Below are 27,391 nucleotides of genomic sequence, written 5' to 3'. Positions count from 1 at the left end.
ATTTCTTTTCCTTTTTTGAGGCTTTATGATGATTCCAAAGTTCATAGGGAAGAAAAAATAGACAAGATTAGCTGAGAAATCTTTTTAAGGTGAAAGATATCATTTGTAGTGGATATTAAAACAAGTAATTAAAAGAAGTGCAGCCTAGATATTGATCAATGGAAATACACAGTCCAAAAGTAGTATATGTATAAGAAATTAATCTATGACAAAGATAACAAAAGTGGGAGGAAAGGAAAAATAACTGGTTACGATAACAAAAGCAAATCTTCAGAACTCACCTTGAAAGACTTTTTAAAAGTGGGATCAATACCTCAAGAACTCTGAGATCTAATAAAATTTTTAAATGGAAGGTGGCATGACGAAAGATATATTTCCTATGTGGACATACAGCAAGGTGACCACAGCATTAGCATGTGTAAAGAGGGCAACATTAATAGAAGGAAGGTGATTAGTCTGAAAAAGCAAAGCGCTGAAAGAAAGTACTAGTAGCATGTACTGAACATGGTATGAAATGCAACTACAATGGATCTAGTCTCTAGGAGTATTCTGATACCCAGAGTTCTATCTGCTTTGGAGAAAGAGAGACATGTCATGGGGCTGAACTCTGGCCTGATGAAACCCCCAAATATCCGTCTATCTCCTCTTGCTCTAATTCCATGGTGACCAAGGGAAATACTGATAAGTAGACAAAGAGAACTAGATGGCAGACACAAGTATTCCAGTCACTAGAAAACAAGGATGCTGATTATATGTTAATAAAACTGACTTCTGGTTTAGACCCAAATCCCATACAATTTTCATTTGTCCCATCCATATCAAGTATCTGACCATCATGATCTTATCATCCCTGAATGAATATTCAGTTTCTGGACTTGAGAAATTAAATATCTAAACTATACTTGTTCCACCCAGAGGCTGCCTCACCATTCCTATGTGATGCACACATAAGAATAAAAAAAAAAAAAAAAACTCACATAAAAGCTTATATTCCTTAAACCCCTTACCTTGGCAACAAAATAATCCCACATACTAAGTTCAGGAGGAATAAATTTTTCTTTGTAAGATGGTCTCTCTGCAGGCACTGGTGGGGGGGTAGCATCTTTTACAGGTCGTCCAGGGACGAGCATTCGCATGTTAAATCTTCTACGATGTTTATCTATGTCTTCAGAAGGAACAGGAGGTGCTGAATAAAGATAGAGGGAAAAAACAGCATTTATCATAGAGTTAACTTTCCTTTCAACATACTCCTGCCACGTTTTAGTTTAGACTAAATTACTTGTACCTGAATTAGTTTTCCATGAACCATGGCAGAGACACACATGAGGATAGAGCATAAAAGAATATCTTGCCATGAAGCAGAATGTGTGCTATTCAGAACAAAGATTAAAGTAATTCTATTTACAATGCATTAAATACATGACATGTTCATTAGTGCTTGAGTAATTATTTCTGGCCATGCTGTTTAAGAAAGATTCACTGAAGCTGTAGGATGTAAAGCATGCCTTTAAAAAAGAAGGGAGAAACTCCACGTGAAAAAAAGGAAGGGACAAGAGAAACCAGTAACTAGAGGTTTAGGTGAATGACGATGATAACAGAGGAATATAATGGAGTAAACACTGCTAAGAGGGTTATTTAAAATGAACCCAAGAGGACATTGAGGAAGTGGGGCTTATGCACGTCTCCTGTCTCACATTCTCTGTAATTGTTGCTGAACCCCACTAAAAGCCAAGGAAGGCATCTGCTGCATTTAGAATGGGCATGAATGGACTTTCCACCTAACACCAGCCCTAGCAACCAATCACATATAGATGAATGTAACTGTAGCTATACCAGCACCAATCACATTTCCTTCAAAACAACTTCTGTAAATTCCCTCTTTCCTCCTTAAAAACTCTAGCCTCCTTTGTCTCTCCAGAGCATACTTTTGATTTTGGTTGACTCGGTGTCTCCCAGATTGCAATCCCTAAGATCCCAAATAAACACATACATTTTATTTGGCAGCTTGCAATCTTGCTTTCTTTTTTCCCCCGGATGACAAGGAGTCAACTTCAGTTGACTGAGGAGGGGAATAACAAGAAGAGTGCAGAGCTGGGCTGGGACTAGGCCGTGGATGTGAAGCTGGAAGCTTATCCTATGGTGATCCTCACAAACACTTAAGTTAGTCACAGGGTGAGGTACTGTTTGCTCGGTCAATGACAGAGAAGATGGAAGATGATGATGTAAGAAGAGCAAACGAGTACAGTGGGTAGTAAAGACTGAGAAGAGTTAGATATGAGGAACACATAAAAGTAACAACAAAAGGATTCAGGAACTAACTAGAGGAAGGCCAGAAAGTAGAAGTCAACAGCTCCTCTCTTAAAACTCGTCACAGGAAATGATAATTCTATCTTGTTCCCTCTTCCATCATATCCCACACACAATTCATCAACAAATCCATCAGCAATATATTATACCCAGAATATAACCACTTTTCGCCCTACAACTACCACTCTCAGCTAAACCACATTTATCTTTTTAGTAAAATTTACATAAAAATAAAGATTTTTAAGTGTACAATTCAGTGTCATTTAGTACATTCACAATGTTATGCCACCACCATCTCTATCTAGTTCCAGAGCATTCTCATCCCATTTCATTCCCAAATGTAAACTCTAGAGTCATTAAATAGTTACTCCATACTCTTCCCTCCCTCTAGCCCTTGGACAACCAATCTGCTTTCTGTCTCTATGGGTTTACCTATTCTGGATATTTCATATAATGGAATAATAAAATACATGACCTTGTGTGTCTGGCTTCTTTCACTTAGCATAGTTTTGAGCTTTATGCTGGTATGGCATGTATCAGTACTTTGTTCCTTTTTAATGATTAACACTCCACTGTATGTATGTATATGTGTATGTATGTGTATATATATGTGTATATATATATACATATATATATATATATATACATATATATATATACCACATTTTGTTTATCCATTCATTCTTGATGGTAACCCACAATTATCTTTTAAGTGGACCATTACAATAGCCCCCTTCTTTTATTCTTGTTCTATAGTCTATTCTCCACATAGCAGCTAGAGCTGAAAAACCTAAATCAGATTAGGCTACTCCTGCCAATAGTTTCCTATCCTTCTTTATAATAACTACTGAAGTTTTCACCATCCTAAATGACCTTGCTCCCAGCTGGTTGTCTTACCCTATCTCCATCCAAACTTCCCCAGCTAAAACAGCCATTCTGGCCTCCTCTGTAGTTCCTGGAAAAGGCCAAACTCAGTCCTACCTCATGCCTCATGACCTTGGTACTCCCTTCACCATCTGTAATTGCCTGAAATTACAGAGCCTGAAAGACTCTGACCCCAGATATCTGCGTGGTATGATCCCTGACTTCTCTAGGACTCTGCTCACATGCTCTCATCAGAAATGTGTTTTCTGACCATTCTAACTAAACTGTTCACAAACCCTTTCCTTCATGACTCTCCATTTAACTCTGCTTTATTTTTATCATAGTTCTTATCATAACTGAAATACTATTATTTGTTAATTTGTTTACTGTGTGCTAACCTCCACTACATATGTGTAAGCTTCATGAAGGTAAGGGGTTGTCTGTGTTATTCATCCCAAAGCCGACAACGCTGCTTGTCATGTAGTAGGTGTTAAATGAATGCAAATATGAATCTGCACTCAGAAGTTTTAAGCATGGATGACTTGATAAATGGATTACCATGAAAAAAAAATAATAGAAAATTCAGAAAGAGAAAGAAGTGATTTGAGGGGAAAACTTTCAAATTTAAGGTTGGCTACAACAAGGTACGAACAAGATAAAGATGAAGAGTCACCCACTCACATACGGGGGAGTGCAAGCAATGAAAGAGGCTAAGACATCCTCCCCTGCTTTGACTTATACAGAAACTTATTCATTTAATTCAACCTTGGGCAGTAAGGACACAGATTAGAGCCAGTGCCATTTAAACTCTTTGTGCCATTGATTCCCCATCTGTAGTTCATTTCCAAGGATGAATTAACATGATTTCTGTTTCAGCACCGAGATGGAAACTCTTCCTATATCATCATTCTACACCTTACATATCCTTCCATTTTTAAAAGTGGGATAAAAAATACCAAAAAAAAAAAAAAAAAGGCAGAAAATGGAATTTTAAAAACCATATGCATGACTGTAAAAGCTATCTTGCACATGACCATGAACCTAATATGAAGCCAACTGTTCTCATGCTCTGTAAAGATTATGATGATCTATTTAAATGTTTTTTCTCTAAAAACTATCCTTTTCCCTTTCCATTCTTTAACACTCTCCTCACTTACCTTCACCTGTCCTCTATTTCTTTTTTATCTTCCTCAAATTTATCCTGGTTTATCAAAAAATGTTCAACTGAAACTTTATTTTTATTTGAACATGAGTTTATTTACTATTCTAACCAAAGTCATGAGATTTTAAACATCACTGATTTTCAAAATAAAAATTCTTGTAACATTAGAAAATCTTTTATTTTGCACTGGAAATTATTTACATTTACATATATTAATTGGTATCAAATTTATCTTACCTGCAATATTTTCTGCTTGTCTTTGAGGTTTCACAACAAGCTTCACACCCCCTCCAAAAACAGCAGCCCACATCCGATTATTTAATGGGTGGGCTGCAAGTCGAAACAATTCATTGGAGGAATTTGTAGCAAGAGCATGTATCAATAAACTTAAGTAAACAGCAACAACAGCTTCACACAACAAAATGTTCAATTTTGGCTGGTCTTCATCTTGAGCTGAACTCAAGAGATTAATGAGTGAGCTCACACCTGTATGGGTATATAATATCATAAGGAGTGTATCAGCAAAAAGCTCCAGAAGAAAAAATCCAAATCTGTAACTTAACCAAAATTATTCATCCATATTATGTAATATATCCATAATTTGAGCAACAAGATAAATGACAGAAATGGATTATAATCTATGGAATAAAATAAGCCCACAGTTTATACTGATATAATAAATGAGTGAATAAATAAATAAAAAGGGGAGAAATGAAAGCTCTTCCTCATAGTACAATTTCAACTAAAAGTAAAAGGAATGATAAAATTAGAAAAATCACCATCTAGTAATCCCCACAGTAATATCTGATTCAGGCAAGAATGGCTGCTAAAATTAGTGGGTGAAAGCATAATATTTTACACAGTCTCAAACTATCTCTTCAAAAGAAACTTATTGATTACAAAGAAAAAATATTAGCTTAACAAATGTGAAATTTGGCAGAAACTACCTTAACAGGTGATCAGAGTTAATAGCACCAATTATGGAACTAACTGACGTCATATGCCTCTTGACAGTCTGAACTAAGGGCACACAGTATCTTTTTTGTGGTATCCATGCCAAACACATACAACCTGAATCTAATACTAAGGTTAGGAAAACCCAAATTGAGGGACATTCTAAAAAATAATTGTCTACTACTCTGCAAAAGTATCAATCATGAAAGAAAAAAAAAAAAAGAATTAAGAACTACTCTAAGACAGAGGAGATTCATGAGACATTACAACTCAATGTCACATGGAAGACATGAGTGAGGCAGCTGGAGAGATTTCTGAAAGATCTACAGATGAGAAGAACAATATTGTACAAGGTTAAGATGCTGAATTTGAATACTGTGCTACAGTTATGTAAGAGAATGTTTTTAGGAAAGACTCATGATACATTTAGATGTAAAAGGGTATCATGTATACAACTTGCCCTCAAATACTTCAAAAAATACGTAAATACACACACGCAGTGAGAGAAAGAGAAGGATGAATGCTAAAGCAGGTATGGCAAAATGTTACCATGTGGAGAATCTGGGTGGGGGCTATACAAAAATTCTTTGTACTGTTTTTTCAATTTCTTGTAAGTCTCATTTATTCCAAGAAAAATGAAAATGGAAACAATGTTTCTAGAAACTTACACACAAATCAATTTTAAATATCCAGTTTGAGTTTGTCACCTCTTTCTACTGCCACTCTTCACAACAATCACTAATGTGTGAACTCAGAGTTATAAAGCAACTAGAGTAAAACCTGAATGACACAGCAAACCAGGAAAAGGTATGAAGAGAGTGGAGAAGTCTGAAATAACTGATGTGGATGATGAGAAAAAGAGCTAACCAGAGAAAGAGAAGGACTGGCAGACAGCACAGAATGGTCACTCTTATCCCAACATACAAATTTACACTTGAGAGTAATCGTATTCTCTCTGATACATCTGTGAAAATGTCTCTGTGATACTGCTCTCTAATTTGGAATTTCTAAGGATAAGGAAGAGGATGTGCTCACCCTTGTGAAAGATGTTAAACCTTGCTTTTTTATGCTGGTCAACACAGCTGGGTTTTGAAGCCTTAACTTCCTGAGTCTTCAGACAACATTACAGTACTTAATAATTCCTAACCCATGGCAGAAAACATCATCAAAAACAAACAAATAAAAAAAACCATTCACCAATTCCACAAAGAACAACAATCAGGAAACCAGTTAGTAAGTTTTTAAAATGGAATTGCCAAATAAGGTTTAAAAACCGAAACACTTAAATGCTCACCCGGCCACTGAGCAGGAGAAGAATTCGGTGTTGCATGTTCTTCAATACTTTCGGTCCTGAGTCTTCGACGATCACTTAAAAGAAGTCCTTGATAAGCCATTCCTGTAAACTGGTTTCCTTCTGTCTGACTGCTAAAACAAATAAGGTTTGGTTATTTATCACCCTAACAGAGGTAATTAGCAATTGTGCTTTATACATATTTATTTTAGATGATTAGAATGATATTTACTCCTTTTAAAAACTTTTCAAGATGGTTGAAAATCTTTTCTGTATTCACCCATTTTTATTAAAAAAAAGAGTCTGAAAGTAAGAAGAGTACTATTAGCACTAGACTATATTAGAAAGTTTCAGGGTGCTATTTTCTTGCATTTCTTAGCTCTGCAAAGTTGTGCAACCTTAACTTTGAACTAAAATATGAACTACAATCTGGAGAATATTTTAGAAATATCAAATCCTAAAGCCAAATGTAACTAAATATTTATTTCTCTCCTCTTTGTGGAGCTGCGGAAAATACAAAAGCAGAAAGTAAAGCTAACTCCCTTGAGGGTCAATCATAGCCTAAGGATGAGAAAATACACATTTAAAAAATATTTATTTGAATTCTCATTTAGTGCCATTTTAACCAGTGACTGATATCAAACAAGTTGGCTTTGATCACTATGATGATCATAGTAAATTAAATAAACTATTTTTCCCTTATTTACATTTCCGACGCATCTTATTGAACTGAAAGCAGAGTACAGGCCATTTTGAGGCCTGTATCAAATCTTCTCACAAGAGGCTCCTGAATTTACAAGAAAAAAATCTAGACATATGTTTAATATAAATTTAATATGATTCTATTTATATTACAAGGTTTTTCATTTATTAATTCATTTAAATCTGGGTCATCTTTCCTAGTGATTTAATTTCTTACTACTTACACTGCCCTCATCATTAAAATGTACAGTATACACTAATAAAGGTAACAGGACATTTAGAAAAATTTAAACCATTACTTCTCATCAGTATCATTTTCAAAGACTTCTATGTTATATGTAAATGGGTAAGAAAAAATGATTTTAATAATTATTTGTTAAGAAATGTCCTTTTTGATTTTTTAAAAAGTATTTCCTTTTCCAACTGAAAAGCAGTTAAGCAATATAGGAGCTAATCCAATGCTAAAAGAAATGGTTCCTAAAGAAAAATAGTAAATAGTGAAAAATTCTTTTCTTAAAATCAAAAAAGACAGTGATGATGATAATTTCCATTTACTATTTATCATTTTCTGTATGCCTCTGTTGTTACTAGGTGACAGCTAAATTAAAGTTATTTTATTTCTCATTCTCTCTTATCTATTAGAGTATACATGGCAGTCATATTTGAGGATATTTCCATCCCTAGGAAATAGAACTTTGATATAAACTTCAGCACATTTTAATGTTTTTGCTGTATTAATAATTTAGCATGATTTCTTTTTTTTTTTTTTTTTACCTGTAGCTATGACTGTCACATAATGCTTGGTAAATTGATGCAGAAAGTGATGCTGCTAGTGAATGAAGTGTGTGCACCTAAAACCAAAACAGCCACAATTACATTTTATACTAACATTTCTATACAACAGTAATATCTTAAATATTAAAAAATACCCAGCAGAGTGGCAATATCATAAATAACACTAAATCCTAAGACTACTAACTCTACTTTAAAACTTATAAAATAACACTCACCCAACTTAATATGAATGCCCACAACAAAGCTAACTGATTCAGAACACATTTATCAAATATTTACTAACTGTGAGTCTGCCATTTACCAGACCCTGAGCAAAGTGCCCATGTTCATCTATTACTGGGACTGTTCTACCTGCTAATGATTAGCTTAAAGATTAGTATTCAAAAAAAAAAAAGAAGAATAAAAATAAGTATACAATTTTCAGAGCTTTTATTTTAAACTGCCTTACAAAATTTCCCTTGATGAAAATAAATACTTGATCTTAGTAATAAAAATGAATTAAATGTTTAGATATATCAATCACTGTATGAAATGGCTGTTTTCAGAAAGCAAGTAACTTATTTAGTACTTATGAGTAGTGCATACTCTTAGAATTTTAAATTTAGAAAGTTTAAAAATTATCATTATCAAAAGTACATCCTAAAATGCCACACTGAATCAACATTTTCAGACCCATAAAAATCTTAAAATTTGAAGGGAACTTAGAAATAGTTTCATACTCTTTGAATGTCTTATACAAATTTCTAGGAATGGAAATGTTTACTTAGAATTTAGTGCCTTTTCGAAGTGTCCATATTCACCTAACAAATAATTTAAGTAATCTCTGCTTAAATACTAATACAGATTAATTCATGCTATGGGTTGGAAGTCTCTAATAGGTTGATGTAACTCATGGGTCCTTCAGAAGAATGTACTCCTAGAGGTCAAACATGCCTTTGAAATAAAATAAATAAAAAACAAAGATGTTGGGGACATCAACCACTGGAACTGGAAAAAGCATAGCACAAATATACATAGGCTAGCACAGAGGTTGTCTGACGAATTCCAAATCCTGCCAAGCTTCCTACTGTTTTTTTGAATCTATCTGTTCTTAAGTTTTCAGCACAGGGTATGGGTTTCATCTGGAGGTAGTAACTCTTTGAAACCTGATGGCCCCTCATTACTGCACAGCCTCCAGCAAACACAATCATCAGGGAAATAGTAACGAGGATACTTTCTCTGGGATATTTCCGATCAGTCGTAGTTTTCTCAAAGATACTCCCTGAGCTTATACTTTCACAATATCCTGGCACATAGTCATAAACATTTCTAAATTAATGATTCATTTAATGGAAATGGAAGATTGAAAGGAATATTAAGAGATAAGAATAGTGTCTAGAAAAATTATTTTATAATCAAAAAAGTATTTGTCTGTCTTAAACTACTTTTCCATAATTAAGAGGAATGCTTCCTTTTAAATTATGTTCATTGGACAAAGAGTCTTCAACTGATTAGGATTGGGGAAGTAGCACATTAAGAGCACTTTACAATATTTCCTCTAAGTTCAACAGGAAGACAAGTATAACATATTTACCTTCTCAATGTGTACAATATCAACTGATATAAACTTTACATTACCTTCACATCTCCAACACTGGGATGAGGTGGTGTTTTCATCTGAACAATAGTGTAAAGTATATCATGGATGTGATTATTTAAGTATAATACAGGATTAGCTATGACTGTTTTTGTTGAAGCAATACTTGCTGAAAGCAGAGGTAGGGTGGTAGGCAATGGTAGTGGAGACTGGAGCTGCTTCACTGTAGTTTCCTGTGGGTTACAGTGGATTTTTTTTCAAGACAGTTAAAATGAAGGACAAAAAAAAATCAATTAATAGTGGCTCAGTTAAGCATCCAACTCATGATTTTGTTTAAGTTCGAGCCCCATGTCAGGCTCTGCACTGGCTGCCAGAAGCCTGCTTGGGATTCTCCTCTGTCTGTCTCTGTCTCTCTGTCTCTCTCTCTCTCTCTCTGCCCCTCCCCTGCTCATGTTCTGTCTCTCTCAAAATAAATAAATAAACTTAAAAAAATAGTTATATGATAAAAATACTAGTGATAAGGGGCGCCTGGGTGGCTCAATTGGTTAAGCATCCAATTCGTGATTTCAGCTCAGGTCATGATCTCACGAGACTGAGATCAAGCCCCAAATCGGGCTCTGCACTGTCAGCTTAGGATTCTCTTTCTCCCTCTCTCTCTGCCCCTCCCCAACTCATGCTCTTGCTCTCTCAAAATAAATAAATATTTTTTTTAAAAAAACACTGGTGATGAACATCTGAATAAAAGCAGTATTTATTCACTCATTCTACAAAACTTTATTGAGCACCCAATCTGTACCAGTTGCTATGTAAGATGCAGAAGATATGAAGGTGAGTATGACAACAGCTGTGCTCTCAAGCTGTTAAGCTTACTCATAATCACTATAACTTTGATCTAAAAAGACACACGCAGAGCATAAATATCTGCCTCCTATGAATAGAGGAAATGGGCATATCTACATTAGTAAAAAAGAATGACTAAAATTATTAAAATGACCAAGAATGAAAACAAAAGTGAAGTTCATACCTGCTGTGATTCTTGTAGCAAAAATTTGAGTTCCATCCTTACTGAGGCCAGACCACCACCCTGGGCCCCGTGAAGGCTACAGTAACTAAGAAACACTCTGAGGAGATCTTGGTTTTTCTGTAACCACAACTTTCGTCTTTCTGCATGTTCTCGTTTAGCCTGCAATCTCCGTCTTTCTATTTGGTGGCGCTCATAGGAACCTATATCTGGTTTGTCCATCATTTCTTCCTGGTCCAAAAGATCACTCTCTACCTTAGAATACGTTTTACTGGCATATTCTTTAATAACTGATTCATGGTTACATATCTCATGCAAGGCAGCAATTTCCTTTTCAAGCCAGTTATAGAGTTGAAATCTGAGTTTTCCACCATCTACTTCATAACCTGTAGCCAATGTTCTTAGTTCAGTCATGAGGATCTTTAAACAAGCTCTGAATTTTAGTTGTTCAGCAATCACATCAACTTCAGTATCACCTTCAAGACAATCCTCTTCCTGAGGAGTCAGTAACATACTAGGGTCTGAGGCCTTCTGATCTTGTCTATCTGTTTCCCTGGCATCTGTACTTTTCATTATTAAGCCAACAGCATCTTCTTCTTCTAAGGCACTATCATGCTCTTCACCCCAATCAAGATTAAGAGGTTCCTCATCAACTTTTACTATTGGCTGACTCCAGTCAAACTGTGATGAAGTTACATTTGACCAATCAATGCCAGAACTTCTACTGACATCACTCAGAGTCTTTGATTCTGAAGGTACATCATCTGTCTTTTTAGAAATAAAGTCAGGCTGACCTTTTTCTGAAGGTAAGGCAGATATTTTGGTAACTTTTGGAATTTTGGAGAGTACCTCCAAGGCTAGAACAGGACATCCAACTTTAAAATGAGCATTTGCAGTGGTAAAGAACAATTTTCTTTCTATAAGGTTAATTTTATCAACAAAGTTTTTTTCAGTTTTGAGACCTAAGGTTGCCAAAGTTCCTTCAGGGGAGGCAAGGTTTCTTCGAATAAGCAAAGGATGAGTTCGAAGGTAGTTGTAGAAACTAAACACCACTGGGTTACAAGATTTGATGATAACTATAGAAATGAAACAGATACAATTACAAGTTACTATGTCAATTTGCGTTTACATTACAAAAGAATAAAATGTCAGCACTTTCTCAAAATAAAGGATATTTAAAAATTATATATTTTAATATTGCTTATATATATATTTTTAGAATTTTTTAATGTTTATATTTGAGAGAGAGAGAGGGAGAGAAGGGGGGGGGAGAGAGAGAGAGAGAGAGAGAACAAGTGGGGAAGGAGCAGAGAGATAGGGAGACACAGATCCAGGCTCTGAGCTGTCAGCACAGAGCCCAAAGCAGGGCTTGAACCCATGAACCATGAGATCATGAACTGAGCTGAAGTCAGATGCCCAACCGAGCCACCCAGGAGCCCCAATATTGCTTATATATTTTAAATGGAAAGAAAACACATACACAAAAATTAATTGGTTCCTTTGCAAAAAAGGGAGGGAAGAACAGGATAGAGAAGTCAGGAAAGAAGCTATATTTCTCTGAAAATACCTTGGTTTTATATATTTTATTTAAAAACCATGTCAACATTGTAATTTTAAAAGAAAAATTAAATTTAAAAAATCACAAAAAAAGCAAAAGCAAAATTAAACAAGTGATTCTGTATATCAAGCTGGTAGCACAACCACACAGAGAACTATAAAGTGACTTTAAAATAAGCAATTTGACTGTACATCCTGACTGGGATATACCACAAAAACAAAAATAACTACTAAAAACAAACAAACAAGTAAAAAAGCTTAAACTGTTGCTATGAAAACATGCTGCTATGAAGAATTTTTGTATCATTATTCTGAAGCAATCATATACATATAAAATAACAAATATGTTAATGCTATGAGAATTCAAGCTTTTAATTATATACAGATTTGAAATCTAAAAAGAAAAAATCTATAATTTATATTGAATTAAAAATTTCAGTGTGAACTCCTGAATTCTCATGTTTAAAAAAATGGATATATATATGTGTGTGTAATATATACATATACACACACATATATATATCCTAGCTCCATTCATTAAAACAGCCTAGAAACAATGACCAAACCAACAGCAAATGAGGATCCCTATGTCCAGGCTGTAGTCTCTATTATTCCCCACCTAAAAGGATCCTTCTTCTAAAGGATGTCCATTTCCAGGTCTGGGGCATGAAATGTGTAAGATGAGCCTGAAACATCTTGCCAGAACAAAAAACAAAGACACTATCAACAAATAATGTCAAAAGGATTCAAGAACTTGTAGAGGCTCCAACTGGTTAAAAATGAGATAATCTGAGCAACCATAATAAAGTACAATGGATTAAAACACAAATCTATCTAAATCTGTGAGTTCAAATAAATAAAAATAAAAACTCATTAGTTACCTTTGTAGTATGCTAGTGAACCAAACTTATTTTGAAAACTGGTAAAGAGAAACAATCAAACACTCATGTTCCCTTCACTGTGCATACCACTGGATTTAGAGTAATCAAACAGCTGCTTAGGGAGACTACACTCTCGGCAAGTATTCCAATTCATAAGAGAAGAATAGAATGACACAATTAGAGTATCATCACTTGACGAACACTAATGAAATAACGGATCTATGCAGTGATCACTGATGTCTGTTAGCACAACAAAAAGCTCAACCAGCAGACATTACCAGTTCCCTAATAGAAGTACTCCACACCACCAGGAAATATTTCTGCCAAAAATCTCATAAATTACCAATATATATGAAATACAGACAACATGGGGGGAAAAACATGAAATGACACAAAATCTAAAAAGTAAGAAACTACAAAATAAACAATCTGACTTCTTTAACAAATATATTACAAGGGACAAGAAAAAGGAAGGAGGAAAAACTACGAATTAAAGTAGACAGGGCACCTTGGTGGCTCAGTCAGTTAAGTGTCTGACTCTGGATTTCAGCTCAGGTCATGATTTCACAGTTTGTGAGTTTGAGCCTCACGTAGGATTTGGCACGGACTGCTTGAAGCCTGCTTGGGATTCTCTCTCCCTTTCTCTCTGCCTTTCTTCCCACCCCATGTACACACATACTCTCTCTCAAAATAAACATTGAAAAATAATGATAAAGTAGACAAAAGAGACATCTCAGCAATCTTGAGGATCTTATACAAATCAATTGTATAAGATTTTATGAGACAACCAGGAAAATCTGAACATTGCCTACTTTGATTACTAATCGAATTTTGTTATGGGGACATGTGTTATGTTTAAGAGTCATTTTTTGGAGATTCATGTTGAAATATTTACAAAAGAAATGATATGCTGGAAATTGCTTCAAAATAAATCTATGTTTAGAATGGGAGGGGGTAAAAATGGTGGGTGTATATATGACATAAAGTTGGTTTAAGTTGATAACTACTGAAGCTGGGTGATAGATTCATAGACTTTAGATCTATTATTCACTTTTTCTATATATATTTGCAGTTTTCCACAATAACAATCTTTTAAAAAATAACCTATAAAACGTTAAGAAATAAAAATAATCTTCCTTCTATAAAAATGTATACATTTTAATAAAATTACCTGGAAACTCAGATACTTATTTTTTCTCCTAACGGCTTTATTACCTTTCCTTTAAAATTGTTAATATTATTTATTAAAATATTTCTTCTTTATGAAGAAGAATGTAAAAATGGGTACCCTAGTCCCTTTACCCATGCAAGCTTTTTTAGCATTTAAAAATAATATGTAATAAAAATTTTTTCAAGTTGTTATTTAAATTCTAGTTAGTTAACATACAGGGTAATACTCATTTCAGGAGCAGAGTTTAGTGATTTATCACTTACATATAACACCCAGTGCTCATCACAACCAAGTGCCCTCCTTAATACCCATCATTCAATTGTAACTAAAAAACACAGAATGAAAAGTGAAAGCTTTTTATCTCCCCACACCTATTCCCCAAAGTTAAGCAGTAACCAGTATTCAGTTACTTTTGATTTGTTCCAGAAAACAACAAAGGAGAGGAAGAGGGAGACTAGATGCAGTACGTATATGCACACACATGCATGTGTTTGCAACATGCATATGTAAATAAAATGCAACAAGAATCACACTGTTCTGCATCTAGCTTTTTTCACTTAATAATACAGCAAATATTAATTCGTTGATCTACTTCATTTTCTAATGGCACACTATTTCTGTAGTATGGATGTACTGTAAATCATTTAATTATTCTACTAACAAACACTTAAAATGTTCTATTTTTAAAAAATTATTGCAAACAGTGCTAATAAATACCCTCCAGATACTTTAAAAAATCTAAACTATTTGGGATAATTAGAAGTAAAGAATGTTTATCACATAAGAATGAAGGCCCATGCACTAAACCAGTATGTGTAACAACTAAATTTCTACTTAAAAAAAAAAAATGGCTGTATGATAATATGGAAGAACTATATAATGGGTAAAGGTTATGCATGTTTCAGTTTAATAAAATTGTTTTTCGTTTTGTATTTTTTTCTAAATGAACTTAAGTTCAGAAATAGTCTTCTTTTAAAAAAGAAAAAGAGGGGCACCTGGCTGGCTTAGTCAGTGGAGCATGTGACTCTTGATCTCGGGGTTTAAGTTCAAGCCCCACACTGGGTGTGGAGATTACTTAAAAATAAAATCTTAAAAACAAAAAAGAAAGAAAGAAAAAGAGAAACCCACAAATGTCCTACCTTGATATTCATCATCCTCCTTTGGTGTTTGTTCCAATAATGTGTCTAAAGCTCGGGTATAATCTTTCATTACCCAATAGGCAAGGCTACGCAGGAAAGGATCAGGATGTAACCTTTTGCAATCAAATCCTGAGCCATCCTTTTGGCAACCCAAAATCTTCTGATTTAGGATGGATATATAAGTGGATGAAGTCTCAAATTCAGATTCATACAAACGGGCGATAACCATGGCTAGCTGAATATCTTCCATTTTTTCAAGACATACCTACAAATTAAGATATTAAGAAATACCTATTTGATGAAAATTATTTAGAGATATGAAATATTCCACTGATACCCTGAAAACTACCATTTATATTATCATAGTGGAGGGAGGGGTCCAGAGGTTGGGATAGTAAAAGGCAATTAAATGACTGTTTGATAGGAGATTAAGGAATAGCAAGAAGAGTAAGAAACTAGAACTTAGTAGCTAGAAAGATGAGACATAAAACAAAATAAGCCTAAGACAAATATCAACATCGCATCAGATTTAGGCCAATTTAAATTAATAACATTCATTTTAAATTAAATATACTTATGACATTTGAATTTATATGTATCAATTCCTCTTAATTTCCAAATACATTTCCACATAAGCATAATTATTACTATTTTAAAAGAACCTTTAAATTACATAACAAAAAAACATGAAATAAAGCCACATATTCTATTTTTACTGTTAAATTTATATTCTAATGTAATTACTCATATTGAGAATCTGAGGTCATTTGGGCAGTAAAAGCATCTCTCAGTCAATCAACATTTCTCTTCTTCACCTTAAATGTCTTCTAAGTTAAATTTCCCATTCAAAATTATAAATATTTATTTAAAAAAATCATACATCAGAGATAATTTTGAAAATACGACCAATTCTAAATGTAAAGAATTTCTCTTTAGTGGATATTTCCTATTTTTTCTATCATGTAGTACATTCCAGTTATATCTAGTATTTTTCCTTCACCTTTTAGGATTGTTCAGAATGATATTAAGTATCCTAAGAGAAAGAGCTCATAAATAAACAGAAACATTCATAATTTCTCTCTTAATCAGCTGCCAGGATTATATATCAAAAAATGCAGTGTTTTACCTCTTCATTCATTTTCTACCATCTAAGATGACTGCATTACAAAACAGTATAAATTGGAATTTCAGTTCCTTATCTATGAATTTCAGTTAGAAGAAAAAGAACTTAAAGTACCTGCCTGTCTACACCAGAGAAGGAGATTGTGACCTATACACACTTCAAATAGTTCAGAATCATAAGATGGCTAGGAAGAAAATAATCATAAACGATTTTTACCATTTTTTCATACATATATATTTGAAATGCATATACTTATCTTGAAATGCAATATTCCCTATATAAAATTTTTCATTTAGGTTTCACACTTGAACTTATTTATAATTTTTTTTTTATCGCCATGCCACTATTTACGTTCAGTAACCTCTGTAGTTATTTGTTGTCCTTACAAACATAAGATAAAAAATTACATTCTCGTCTATGACCTTTCCAGATTTGCAATCTCTTAGAAGTATTTCATGTCATGTTTTCTTATTTATACCTCTATGGCATCTTTCAATGAACCAGCTAACAAGAAAAAAGCAGCAGATTGTTCAAAGCGTTGTTTTCCAAGTAAAGAGAAAGCATTTTTCAAAGCAGCTTTACGCCATCTATCTTCATTAAAGTTGTGGCTGAAAAATGTTGTCATTTTTTCATCATGCTGTGACCTGGGAACCAGAACACAAATATCAGCAGATAAGGAAATTTAAAATATTTTGAATCCTTTGTAGATTAAGTGAAAATAACCTCAAACATCCATCTAAAAAATAGTAACTTCAGTGATAGATATCTGTTATCAAACTTCACTTCTAATAAGGAAAGTTCAAAATATCTTGTATACATGTAAATAGAAAGCAAAAGCATTTTTTACTTTTCAAAATGTTTTTGTCAATTTTTTTTAACAACATCCCATCCTTTAGGTTAAGTTAAACTTAAGTTTAACTTAACCTAAATATTATGCCCATTTTTTTGCAGATAAAGAAACCAAGATACAAAAAAGTAAGCTGATTTGATCAAGTTCAAAGCTCATATATCTAAGTACTTTCAAAAGCATTAGCATCAGAAGACTCACAGCACAGAAAAACTCCATTAAATCATGTTAACAACTGAGGAAATTTACCTAAAAAGACCCCACACTACTGCTTTCTTCTTCATTGAAAGGTAGAATAATGCAGCATCCAAGGCATCATTGTTCCTTTGAAAAGAAGCTTTGGCAACCTAAATGATAAATAAAATATTCTATTAAATTAACTATTTGATAAAAGAATTACAACCGATTAACCAACAATTGACAGTAACCATGGAAATGAGAAAAGTTGGCTCTACTCCGCAATCTCCAGCAGCTTATAATATATACTCCTAGAGACAACCATTTGTATGCCAGTAATTATAATAAAAATAATAACAGCAACTAGCATGTACTGATTACTTCCCATGAACCAGGCACCATCTAAGTGCCTTTCACTTATCTCAATCACCACAATCCATGAGGTACTATTATTACCCCCATTTTACTTCCTAGAAGCAAATGAGACACAGACAGGTTAAGTGAATTTTCTAAGGTCACAGTGTAAGGGGGAGAAAAGGGATTAGAAGCCAGGCAGTAATAACTGTCTATCACAGAAAACTAGAGAAAGAAGGCAGAATATTCAATAGATATGACCTTTACTTGAAAATTAAACGTTACCTTTCATAACATTTGGTAAAAGCGAAAATGCTAAATGCTACAGTATATGTGATTTCACAATTTAAAGTTCTCTCAACTCATTGAATAAATATTTATTATATACTGTGACTTGGGAACTAGACACACACATTTAAAAACTACAAACAAAATTAAGTGTTCCAGTTTTTTTTAAACATACTTTCTAAAAAACATTCTTTTCTAGTATTTTTCCAATCAAATTTTGACAATTCTAAAGGAATGACACCTTCTTTCTGGTATGTAATTAAAATACAGAATGTTGAAGCTCCATTATTTTAAAGTGCTGACAAATTTCAGTTCTTAGAAATTCCATGGGAGTCTTGAGCACATAACTGATAATCTCCATGGAGCCATATAACCAAAGTTGCTGAATTCATACAGAACTGATCAAGTCAATGTTAAAAAGTTTAAAAATTAAGCCAGTAACATTATTGTAATATAATTATATTGTTCTGAACATGGTACCATACTGACCGTATCTTATTTCTCAAAGGTACTTAGATAACTTCTGCAAATCACTAAGTTGAGAAATATAACAGTAAAAAACAACAGATGTTTTATTAGCTCACATTGAGTGATGGTGAAACAGGAAACTACCAAGGCATGGAAGAGTGGGAAACCACATCATGGAAACTGATTTACTCTCAATACTTGCTTATTTCTCTTCTCCTTTTTTAGTATGTTCTTGCCTTCAATCATTTAACTTAGTATCTTGATGTGTCGTAATTTTTAGAGAAATTTTTATTCATTTTTTGCTAATTATTTATAATACATCTCAAGGCAACAAATTCACATATCCCTTTGATTCAATTTTAATATTTCTTATGGAAATAAATCATATGTACATATCAGAGATACTTAATTATAATGACAAAACACACTGCTGACAAGAAATTAAAGAGATCTTTGTAGACAACATCTGAAACATTTCAGATAAATTAGGCCCTCTTTTTCCCACTGCTTTGGAATATAAAAAATTTAATGTAGGTACTGTGTTATTTACATGCTGTAACAATTAACTTTCCCTATATACCAGAAACTACATTATTTGGTTGGTGTGAGAATAAATTCCTTCTTACATTTGTGCCTATTTTGAGGGAGAAAGACTGATATCAGCTACCTTACATGTAACAGGAAAAATGACACCTCTGTGCTCACATCTCAAAGGGATCTGAGGGGCATGATAAACACCAGCAACACAGGATTTTAAGGGAGATGAATATGGCACATCCCTAACCACCTTCAACCTACCAAATGAAAATGGGACTGGGGGATATGCATTTTAAATAAGTTTGACAGGTGATTCTTCTGACACTAAAATTTGAAGACACCCATTGTAGAGGAATGAATTCCTCTTGGGAGAAATAAATTTATACTTCACAAATGTAGTACCATTAACTGTATTTCCGAGAATGTCAATGAACTCCTAAAAGTAAACAATAAATGAGAATTCCACTTTCCTAACCCCTATAGAATAAAAAGGGCACAGACTAAATCTAACACTTATAAATGTTGGCAGTTTGGGCTGGTTATCTAACCTCTCTAGTCCTAGTTCCATCAGGTGGAAATGGAGATGGTAACACAGGACTGATGAAATGATTAATGAAATAATTTATGAAAAGCAACTAGCACAAACCTGGTACGCAGAGGGTGCCCAATAATGGTTAGTTTCTGCAACACTGAAAGAACCTGCAGCTTCCACTAACAACTTACTTAATAAATTTTTTTTCTAAAGGGAATCTACCAGAAAACAGATTCCAAAAACCTGCTTTAAAAAATTTTGTAGTGGGGCGCCTGGGTGGCTCAGTCGGTCAAGCATCCAACTATTGATTTCGGCTCAGGTCGTGACCTGAGAGTCATGAGACTGAGCCCCTTGTCGGACTTTGTGCTGGGCATGGAGCCTGCCTGGGATTCTCTCTCGCTCTCCCTCTCTACCCCTCCCCCACTCATGTGCACATTCATACTCTCTCTCAAAAAAATTTTTTTTAATAGCATGTTTAATTTGCTGCCACAGATATGTTCTTCAAGTGCACATAAATCAAAATCTTTTATGGAATGGTATTTTAAGTGTGCAAAGGAAGTTTGCTATTTACTAACCTAGTCATACAGAGAATCCTTTATATAAAAAGAATTCTCATATATAATTAACATGATCTGATAAGAACCAAAGTTTGCTTTCTAAATTTAGATTTGTTTTCTTTTTTTAATATCGTTATTAAAGTACAGCTGACACACAATGTTATATTAATTTCAGGCGTACAACAGTGATTTGACAATACTACACATTATGCAATGTTCACCACAGTAAGTACAGTCACCATCTGTCACAGTACAGTATTATTATAATTTTATTGGCTATATTCTCTATGCTGTACTTTTCATAACTGTGACAAACTTTCAGTTATCAAAAAAAAAGATTTTTGCATTTTCCCAAACTAGGAACCACCTCAACTGATAGCAGAACATAAGTAATTCTACAAATATTATAAACTCAGCATATATGGTAAAAGGCAACTGATACACTACATATTTTATAAAGTTCAAGTTTTTGGAATCTCCAAAACTTTTTATTTAAGAAATTTTTAAGATCTCAAGATGTACAAACTAATTCCCCACTACAGATTTTCTGGAACATGATATCTTTTATCCTTTACGATTTTTTTTTAACTTCAACATCCAATGAAGTAAAGTTACCTTTTCAATGCATCTTCGAAGAGTGTTAATATTCCTGACCCACCAACCTATTCCCATAGCTCTTAGCTCAGACCACTGAGGGTCCCCTCTCTGAATTGCCGGAATCATATTAATTAGTTCTTCCTCAGCCTCAGAATGAAAAGCCCAGGCAAAATGGCAGGTAGACACACCTAAATTAGAAATGCAAAATAATAACCTTCAGAACTATATCCAAAAATAACAAAAACAATTTTTCACATAGTCCTGTATTCACTCATCCTGGAGAAGAATTTTCAAGCAAAAAAAATGGGTGAAAGGAAGTCTTTTATCATTCAGGACTTTACACTCTAAGCTTCTAAATACAAGATCAATGGCAGGATACACAAAACTAAAATATCCATCTTTTTTCCAAAGTATTTGCTTTTTTTCTCTGCAAAACTAGAGACACCAAAACGTGATCACTGGAAAGATATTTGAACACTGAGTCATTTATACACACACACACACACACACACACACACACCAAATTTATCAACAGTGAAAGCTTTGGTCAAAATAAAATATCTTGGCCCTGTGTCTCTGGGTGTTTTTTCACAATGCCACTTGCTTGTAGACCATAATATGAATTTTAGTATTGAATACTGAAAACTGCCCCATTCATCCCTCTGGCCAAGGAACTAAGTATCATTTTATAGTAAACTCTAACCTTCAAGAGAGTTCAAGGGAACAACAGTCAGGAGACACATTCCTCTGCCTTCAGCACCTCAGTTAAAAGTAGTTAAAGCTGCCAAATACTGATGGTATATGGCAAATTTGTTCCACCCTGGTAGAAGAATGACAGGGCTCTAGGCTGTACTTAGAGGCAACAAAATGGGTTTAGTGACACTGTCACACTTGGAAGTACAAGGAAGTTTACCAATAGTTTAACTATTGATAACACTTTATTCCACTTAGAGCAGGTGAAGAGGAAGCATGAGGGAAATGACACAGAGTGGTGACAGGTAAGTGAGAAAGCCCAGAAGAACCCACAGGAGCCTAGGAGCAAGCCTAAACTGGTCCAAGTAGCCATCTATATGGACCAGTTTTTGAAACAAAGACATGTCTGAGGTCAATGACAGTCACAACACAGGCTTCTCCATGCTATAAGACCATAGACATTACTACATATAATTTTTTCGTTAACAACTACTATATAGATTTACAATATAGTTTTTCTAATCCTTACGGTTTCACAACAGTTCCTTTAGAAAGTATAAAGGGAAAAACTGGGGTACCTGGGTAGTTCAGTCGGTTAAGCATCTGACTCTTGACTTCAGCTCAGGTCATGGTCCCAGGGTCATGGGATGGAGCCTCATGTCAGGCTCCACACTAAGCATGAAGCCTGCTTAAGATTCTCCTCTCCCTCTCCCTCTGCCTCTCTCCCCCGCGCGCACACACACACACACACACACACACACACACATACACACGCTCGCTCTCTGTCTCTCAAAAAAAAGAAAAAACTATTATGACCATTTTTAATAATAATCTTAACTCTTAAATTTCCCATTACTAACATTTATATACAACTGTGTTTGAAATCACATCACAAAAATCAATGCAACAAACTTTGTCACCATAAATTTAGGGGAAAATTGTCAAAATTTAAGAAACACCAATTTGTAGTTTTTCAGAACCTAAAAGGAAGATTAATTTTCTCATTTAAATCTTTGCCTGATTTAAGAAATAATCACTACATCAAATAACTCAAACTTTGCTTTAAAAGTTATTATTACATAGCAATGCATACAGTATACTTTTGATAACAGCAAATTTATAATATAAAGAATAATATAAAATATGTTACATTCTATACCCTTAAATGAAATTTAATTAGTTCAATTTTTGGTATGATTAAGAGAAAACAACAAAAAAACATATGTATGTCAGGGGAAATTAGGTTTGGAAAGCAAGATTAAAAGAGCAGTGAATATATTTGGAAGCCTAACTATTTATGTTTGTTTTAATATAAGCACTGTGTTATAAGTCATATACTCACAAGCAAAGCTGATGTTTCAGGAATATGTGCCATACAGTAATCCAGAAGATTTGCATACTTGTAACACACTGCCACACCCCCTGATTTGAGATACAAGGATTTATATCAGCCCCCTAATTTATAGATTAAAAAATCGTAACTACAGAGATTAAAGTGACCTGCCACATATCTTAATACTAAAAAAAAAAAAAAGATATTAAGAAGAAAAAAAACAGAGGAACAAACAGGCAGTTTTTTTGGTTTTGGTTTAAATAGCAGGCTATTCTTTGCAGTTTTTCCTTGTTCTTGTTAGCCTTTCTATCTATAGACTGGCTACTTAACTTTTCCCCTGAGACCTATTCCCAAAGATCATCACCTGTAACACCAGTCACTTATCTCCAATATTTTAACTGTGTCAAAGAGAAAATGGAATTTAGCAAAGCTTTAGAAATTAGAGGTGTGTTAGATCTCCCTAGGAAAGTACATAATTGTTATTAAGTGATTCAGTACTATTTGACTATCATTTAAAATGAAAATTTAAAAGACCTTTGAGTTAACATTTTTTAAACCTATCCAAATGGCACAGATTGTTTAAAATGATAATATCAAGTGTTAAAAATGTGTTATTGAAATCATCAAACATCGCCTCTTGGAATGTAAATGAGTACAGTTTCTGTCTGTGGCAATACTTATCAAGAGTTATGAAATTTTACTCTTCAGTACAGAGAACAAACTGGTGGCTGCCAGAGGGGAGGTGGGTGGGGGAACAGGTGAAACACTTATCTTGATGAGCACTGAAAATTGTACAGAATTGATGAATCATTATATTGTACACCTGAAATTAAGATGGTATATTAATTATATTTGAATAAAAGATACTAAGATATAGTTATGTTCAGAGTTTAGAAAACTAGCCTGGCAATACTGTAAACTGTCAACCCAAACATTAAAAATAAAAACAACTACCTTTAAAAAAAAAAAAAAGAGTTAAGAATTTTGAAGCCCTCTAATACTGTAACTCCATGATGGAAAAGTAACATGAGGAAATAATGAGATATACACATAAATATTTATATGCAAGGTTTTAAGGTCATTCATTACAGCGATAATTCAAATAGAAAAGAAAATCAGCAATATTTGTTTCAAAAATAAAGGACTGGATAGATGAAACACAGTTTAGAGACATGACAGAATATTAGACAGCTATTTAAAATCAAATTTTCAAAGAACGTTTATGAGGATAAAGGGTAAGTGTTATGGCCAAGAACAACAAACTATAAAGTCTGATATTCTAATTCCTTCAATACTAAAGCATTAATTATGAGACTGTGTCCAGGATGCTGGTTTAAAAAGAAACATAGTCTAATGAAAAATGCACTGGGCTGGGATTCTAATTCCAACTCTATTCACAAATAGCCTTCTATCCTAGGCGGGTCACTTTATAAAAAGTTTCATTTTTCAATCTGTAAATTAGGCAGCTGGTAGAAATCCTTACATCTCAAATCAGCGGGTGTGGCAATGTGCTACAAGTATGCAAAGCTACTGCATCTCTAGATGGCAGATATTCTTGGAACATCAGCTTTACTTGTGAGTACAGGACTTAAAATGCTTATACTAAGATAAACATAAAAAACACAGGGAAAAATTTACATATTTTTTAAAGAAAAGACATCAGACGTCACAGAAATTCAGGGCGACTTTGGGTTATGGCCTCAAGCTTATCAGGTTTACTCCTAGGCTACTACGACTTCAGCGAGTAAAAGCTGAGAAACTGAAATAGAAAAGTAAAAGTCATGGAACAGAGCTAAAAGATGCACAGTAAAGTAGTTAAGTGGGTACTATGTGACAAGAAGATCTTAAGGCTAATGATAAATATGCATATAATGATTTAGCTAATTCTTATACACAAATATAAATCCAAGTATTTCATTTCAATATGAAATAAAAGTTGCACAAAGGTTCAGACAATGAGTTAAATACCTTGATGAAGTAGCTGTACTCGGTATAAAGGAGGCAGTGATGTCAAAAGGCATGTGTGCAAACGCATAGCTAATAAGTATCTCAAACCACACTCATCTAATGTGTCTCTTCCTATAAAGTAAGCAGAAAATATATTTAAGGAAATAGGTAACAAACCAATAAAAAAATTAGGAAATAAACATTAAATTCAGTAATAATATATACAAAATGTATGTTTGAGTGTATCCCTTTGTGAACACTTAAATATATATATATATATATATATATATATATATATATATATATATATATATAGTATATATAGAACATGTATCTTTACACAAAAAAAATGTGTAAAGGCTAAAACTCCCAAATGAAAAATGACTGGAGAAAACATAATTGTCTATTAGTACAGGTAATAATAGTCATAGCTATTCATAATAAATGAAATCTTGAAATCCAATAAAGAATACATTAACTATAGTAAGCTAAGTATAATTTTAAAAAGCATTTCCTAGGTGAGATTTAAAAAATAGGAATTACATATCTAAAATGATATCATTATTATCATTATTATCATTAATTAGGCAGTATCTTCTAGTTTGGTTAGCTCAACTGAAATATAGTACCATGAAAGACTTGAAATTTGATTCCCTAGGCTAGTTTTCCAGAGTTAAGGCTGAATCTTAACCTAATTCCACAAACTTACTCTTATTTACAAGTTGCATGAAGGTATGAAAGTATGGTGAGCTTAATCAAACTATAGCCACTGTTGGGAAAAAGCAATGCAAAACTATTAACAGCACCCAGCCCAGTAACTGCCACTTAGAAAGTGCTAAGAATGTTGAATCAAATAATATTTTCTAGAAGAAAATAAAATGTTTTAAATTCTCAAAGTTCAAGTTCCAGCTCTACTTCCCATTAGTTATATTCATTCACTCACTCATTCATTCATTCATTCATTCAACAAATCAAGCATCTACTACAGGTGAGTCATAGTTTAGGTGCTGGGGATTTGGCAGTGAGTAAGAGGAAATCCTTCCTCTTATAGTGCTTATATTTTAGGACACAGAAACAACAAACAAAAAGTATCTGGTGGAAAGTTAATGCTATAGAGAGAAATAAAAAGTAGGTTTGACAGAGAGTACTGGAGTAAGAAGGTTCTATTTTATCAAGTATAGCCAGGGAAGAACTTTCCAAGAAGATGATGTTTCAGCAGAAATCTGATGAGGTAAGGGAATGAGCCAGGCATAAATTTGGGAAAAGAGCATTCTACACAGAGGAAACAATATGTGCAAAGACCTTGAGACAGGAATGTGCATAGTGTACTTTGTACATTGGCAAGGAGGCCAATGTAGTAGAATGAAAATGAACACAGGTCACACAGGGATCTCTGGCTTTTAGTCTAAAGTGAGATAGCAAGCCACTCATGTATGTTGAGCACCAGAGAGATTAAATGTGATCACTGGATCCTATGTGAGAAGAGACTGAGGTGACAAGACTGAGGCAGTTTAGGAGACCGTCAATAACCAGGCAAGAGGTGACAGTGACCTGGACCAGAGTGTTAACAGGAGAGGTGGTGAGAAATGACTGAATTCTGGATATGAAAGAACCAGTAGCATTTGTCAGGAGACTGGATATGGGGTGTGAAAGAAAAGAAAAGAGTCAGGAATGCCTCTAATTCCATTTAAAAGAATCCATTTACTTAGAATCTATTCACTGAGATGTGCAACATATTTAAACTCTGAGCTTCACTTCCCCACCTGTGAAATGGAGACATTAATTCCTGCCTTATCTACCTCATGAAAGTCCACTGTAACCAGGAAGAGCCATTTTTACACTGCCTAGCCAATCATATTGTTTTGTATCCGAAAGTTTAAACTGTTTTTCATGGATTGTGGTATATTTATCTTCTTAATATCCCAGAGTAAAAATTCTGATGTATATTAAATTTTCAAAAAAGGCTTAAGGCTATTCTGGGGAGAAGCTTGCTCTATTGCACACAATTTATCATAATAATCAGAATTTTTAAAATTAACACATTTAGAAAATAGGTCATAGAAAAACCTAAGGTCTCTAGTTATTTTAATCTACGAAGAGAAAACTTTGGAGATTTAAGTATATAAACCTATATGAAGAGAGATATTCCAGGTAGCTCTGAGGAACAGTCTTTTACCGTCAAATTTAGAAATCTCGTGAAATAGTAAGGGTACAGGCTGGGAGGCAATGATTTATCCACATATGAACCCCAGTTCTGCCACTTACTACCTGTGTGATCTCATATGTCACTTCATCTCCCTAAGGATCAGTGTTTTCATCTACAAAATTTAGTATAATAATAGCTACCTACCAGAAGATTGTTGTGATAATTAAGTATGATAAAGTACATAAAGTGCCTGGCACATAGCCATTGTTCACTCCTCCACAATATTTACTGAATGAATGAATGATCAATAATTTTCGGTTTCCTTTGCTAATGCCATCATTTATAATCAACACAAATGTCATCATTTATAAT

General features: G+C 33.8%; 1 protein-coding gene across 5 annotated transcripts in view; it reads right to left on the bottom strand.

Annotated features, from left to right (window-relative positions):
* Window positions 1-27,391, bottom strand: part of DMXL2 (Dmx like 2) — a 151,387-nt gene that overhangs the window by 16,633 nt on the left and 107,363 nt on the right. For 3 of the 5 annotated variants that reach the window (XM_053889065.1, XM_019442122.2, XM_053889067.1), the window contains 11 exons: window positions 24,895-25,005; window positions 20,919-21,088; window positions 17,640-17,737; window positions 17,022-17,187; window positions 15,421-15,685; window positions 10,676-11,748; window positions 9,693-9,884; window positions 8,055-8,131; window positions 6,582-6,712; window positions 4,571-4,819; window positions 1,008-1,186 (listed from right to left, as the gene is read on the bottom strand). In XM_053889065.1, the coding sequence (XP_053745040.1) occupies window positions 1,008-1,186; window positions 4,571-4,819; window positions 6,582-6,712; window positions 8,055-8,131; window positions 9,693-9,884; window positions 10,676-11,748; window positions 15,421-15,685; window positions 17,022-17,187; window positions 17,640-17,737; window positions 20,919-21,088; window positions 24,895-25,005 (2,711 nt within the window). The remainder of the gene's footprint in view (window positions 1-1,007; window positions 1,187-4,570; window positions 4,820-6,581; window positions 6,713-8,054; window positions 8,132-9,692; window positions 9,885-10,675; window positions 11,749-15,420; window positions 15,686-17,021; window positions 17,188-17,639; window positions 17,738-20,918; window positions 21,089-24,894; window positions 25,006-27,391) is intronic. The other 2 variants (XM_053889066.1, XM_019442124.2) reach the window with 1 other exon arrangement.

This window comes from Panthera pardus, unplaced genomic scaffold (assembly GCF_024362965.1).
Source record: "Panthera pardus isolate Hobbes unplaced genomic scaffold, ASM2436296v1 HiC_scaffold_24, whole genome shotgun sequence".
NCBI lineage: Eukaryota > Metazoa > Chordata > Mammalia > Carnivora > Felidae > Panthera > Panthera pardus.
Note: the sequence above shows the minus strand (reverse complement) of the source record. Positions and strands in the feature narration are given on the sequence as shown.